The sequence below is a fragment of the Artemia sp. Qi Xiang Cuo genome, chromosome 13 (assembly GCF_049724085.1).
Source record: "Artemia sp. Qi Xiang Cuo chromosome 13, ASM4972408v1, whole genome shotgun sequence".
NCBI classification, from domain to species: domain Eukaryota; kingdom Metazoa; phylum Arthropoda; class Branchiopoda; order Anostraca; family Artemiidae; genus Artemia; species Artemia sp. Qi Xiang Cuo.
The window spans coordinates 26,708,593-26,712,516 of NC_142806.1; the positions used below are offsets into that span (position 1 = coordinate 26,708,593).

Genomic DNA, 3,924 nt, shown 5'->3' on the forward strand with positions numbered 1-3,924 from the left:
TTGCAGATAGGAGCTTGAAACTTCTATAGCAGTGTTCCCTGATACGTTGAATCTGATGGTGTGATTTTCATTAAAGTTCCATGACTTTTACGGGGTGTTTCCCCCTTTTTTGAAAATAAGGCAAATTTTCTCAGGCGCGTAGCTTTTGATGGGTTATTGAATTCGGTTACTATTGAGCCGGGTCGCTCCTGTCTTACAGTTTGTTACCACGAACTGTTTGATCCTACCGACACTGTTTGGAAGAAATTCATAAATCTATCGAATCGATAAAAGCCCGACAGCCTCTCTAAATATTTTGTCTACAGTAATTCTAAAGGCGTTAAGTCACAGAGTATATTTTTTTTTGTCATTTAGAAGATGTAAAAACAAACTGGAAAATGCGTCTTGGCTTCCTTCGTCTGTTATTAAAAAGTGCTTTTAACATAAAGAAACTTTTTAGGATATCCAGATACAGTGCAATGATTTTTATATGAAAATTATGATTTTTTGACTTTTTCCAAAAGTAAACGTAAGAGACATAACACATTTCAAAAAAAAAAAAACTTTATTTCTTTCTCTTTCTTTTTGTTTATTTACGAAGCATCTCTAGATCAAAATACCCTATGAAAAAATGGATTGAATGGATTTACAAAATTTTCACAATAATGCTGGGGGCGGGAGATTTTTTCATTTTTTATGAAAATACAAAAGAGGTATTTTTTATATGGTTTGTTTTTGTTTTTTATTTCGATTTTTAAATATCGAAAAAGGTACTCCTCAAAATGAAGGAGGGGAAGCAGCTGCTTGCATCCCTCCCAGTTAGTGTCCCTAGTGTTCAGTTTAATAATTTAGGTTAAGAAACAAAATTGACGAATATGTCACATGACAGTTACCACAGTTTTTTTTTGTTTTTTTTATATATAGGCTAAGCTCAGTGGACCCTCACGACACGGACACACTATACTAGCATACCGAAACAGTTCGAGGAGACAAACATTATTTCAGACGCTCAACCTGGGATATAGCTGGTTACTGGAAGACTACGCTAACAGCTTTTGCAACCACGGAAGACTAGAGAAGAAGACCATCTGCTTCATCTGAATCAGTTAATTATTCCTAAATGATTAAAATATAATCAGTACTTCCCACTCCAAAGTCCTAAATCATAATAGGTTCAGTCTCCTATGAAACAATAAGAACCCAAAATATGAACTAGAAGAAGAAAGTTGGAAAAAATTCCGATTTAACGATAAATAATGCTCTCATGTAAGCATTAAACATCAGAAATGGGGACAATATTAAGCTCAAACCAACAGACATCAATATAGGGTAAGAAGAAAAATATTAACGAAAAAATAAGAAATGTATGCCTTAATATCTGATATATTTGGCTTCTTAAATGGAGTTTATTTGTCATCTCCCAAAAGCTATCATTAAGAACTTCAAGAATAAATGCTTCTGATGGAGATGCTTTAGATTGGAAAGCTATTCCGGTAATAAATAAAAGAGATTCCAAGTAAGTTGACAGGAATCCTCCAAGGATACTCAGTTTGGAGTTGACAAATGGTATCATCAGTGTCAACCAATTACTACGTAATTGCCCAAATAATAGCGGAGAACATGAGACTAATTCCAGAACACATTTCCAGCCAATAGAAAAGCGTCTTGGGTATTGATGCCGTTAGAACCTCTTTCCAGTTGGAAAACTGGCAATCTTCAAGCACGTCATTCTAATGAGTTTGTTTAGAGTTTTAACATTGTATTAGAGTTTGTGTTATGGCTGATCAAGGTTCAATATCAGGTAACCATTTGGAAAATTGTGAAACTGTGAAAGAATGTCGGGATAAGCTGGAAAACGACTTTACGAAGTCATCGAGATTTTCAATAGCTAATCTTTTAGCCGAAAAAGTAAATGGACCTTTTACTTCACTAAAGACAATGACGGATGCACTTACTCAGAACTTTGAGGAAGTGGGTATAGATCTCTCACAAGGAACTAGCTATTCACACACGAGTCTTCAAACTTTAGAGACTGAAACAAATTTTGATAACCAAAGATCTTGTGCAGGGTCAAAAAGTGATGATGACATTGATGACCTTGATGATGGTGAAGATGTTGACGAAAAAGCTGCTTTAGATAATTGTTCAGGTAAATTTCACGGATTTATTTTCTACTCAGATTTTTTACCCATTCGCTCCTGTAATATCGTATTTATATGGCTTAACTCCTTATCGGTTTTGCTTCAGATAAGAAAGCACTTAAAGCTTAAGGCGTTTAGCTTAAGAAAATGTCCTAGCTATTCTGTTTTCCTATTTTCCTACTCTATCAACTTTCAAACAAGTTGAGGTTCTTTTCATTTTGGAATCATTAAAAACTTTATGATGTTACAAATTTAAAACTGTTTCTAACCCTTACTTCTCTATCGGCCCGAGTCCTCTGAAGATGGAGGAACCGTCATGGCTGCCAATGCCTGCCAGACTCAACTGGGATTTATTGACGTGGATATGAAGAAATTCAATCACTCTCTTAAATAAGTCTGATGAGTCAAGCACGTACACCCTAAACCATAACTGTTGCGGCTGGCCAGTTTTTTCATTAATTATATCAGCCAGCCATGTAATTAGGCCAACAAAAAGTAGTTTTATTAGAGTTTGTATATCCTTGTCCCCCCCACCCCGCAAAGGAAGGATCATGTTTACCCCTTAAAAGAGCAGAATTATGAGCCTAGTACTAACTCTCTCTCCTCTCTCCTTTTTTGGTTTACAGCCCAGGTTTTAGCACAAGTGCTTACGACGAAAATTTATGAACCTTCAAACTGCAGAGGTTGAATTCATCCCTTACTTCAAAAAGGGATAATCAGGAATCAGGGTATTAACTGTTGCTTGTGACTTCGTTTCGTAAGATATCTTAATGGCTAGAATTTAGCTGCTCCTTGTACTTCCTTCCTCTACAGAAATCAGCTTGGTCCTGGACCCTAAAAACAAAAATAGGAAATTAGGTGTTACTTTTTGTCGATTGCAGTTGAGAGTAAAGGATATACTTTGGTAAATGTCCCGATGACAAGAATTTAGGGACCCCTTTGTTGTATCGTCTTTAGACGAAGAAAAGTTGCAGCATCTCAATCAGTTTTATTAGATTTGACAACCCGATCTTTTAAATATTTACACAATAAAAATTCCCCTCCCTCATATGACAATCCAATGTGGTAAAGATTCTGATAACGAGAGTGTAAAAAGGTACAACCTGCAAAAGTAACAACTACGGCACTAACTCATACTTCTACTCAAGTTTCTTCCCGATCGTGAAGCCCTTCTGCTAGATGTCCCGATGAAAAGAATTTAGAGACCCCACCCTTTCATTCCCTTATACATTTTACGGACACTGGCCTCTACTACCTATAAAATTTAGTGGCGATCTGAACCCCTACTTGGATCCCTTATAAAATGATGTCCAAATACCCAACAACCGTATCTAGGAGACTTATTCCCACTTCGCCTAAAAGTTCGTGGTAACAAGCTGTAAGCTAAGAATATCCCATGCCAACTGTACTGAAACTAAAAGTGGATTGCAGTATCAATCTATGGATAAAAAAAAAAACATTTCATGGTTTTTCCAAACAATAGGCGGGGCAATAGAGCTACTGAAGTAAAGAGCGATATGGCTTCAATGTATTATTTTCTTTTCGCCTTGCCACTTTGCATGGAAGGATTTATCGTAAAAAGTTCAGAGAAGGCTCGTTTGATTGGAAATAGAACGTTATAGTGCCAACTTTTGAGATTCGAAGGTGCTTAGAGGAAAACCAACCTCCCTTCGAAGTGCTTTTAGCTGCCACCATGAACCTTCACAGAGATCCGATCAAAATTCTGAGATAGCCATTTTTTTATATACCCGGGTGTCAGTAACGGCTAAGCGCATTAAGTTATAATTCTTAGAGAATGTCGAAT

At 36.5% G+C, this 3,924-nt stretch overlaps 1 protein-coding gene across 1 annotated transcript in view; it reads left to right on the forward strand.

The window, feature by feature from the left end:
• Positions 1 to 1,460: 1,460 nt before the first annotated feature.
• The window catches only part of LOC148945129 (uncharacterized), a 26,530-nt gene continuing 24,066 nt past the window's right edge, over positions 1,461 to 3,924 (forward strand). Inside the window, exon 1 of the mRNA XM_089099271.1 lies at positions 1,461 to 2,128. Coding sequence (XP_088955397.1) covers positions 1,756 to 2,128 — 373 coding nt within the window. The 5' untranslated portion in view covers positions 1,461 to 1,755. The remainder of the gene's footprint in view (positions 2,129 to 3,924) is intronic.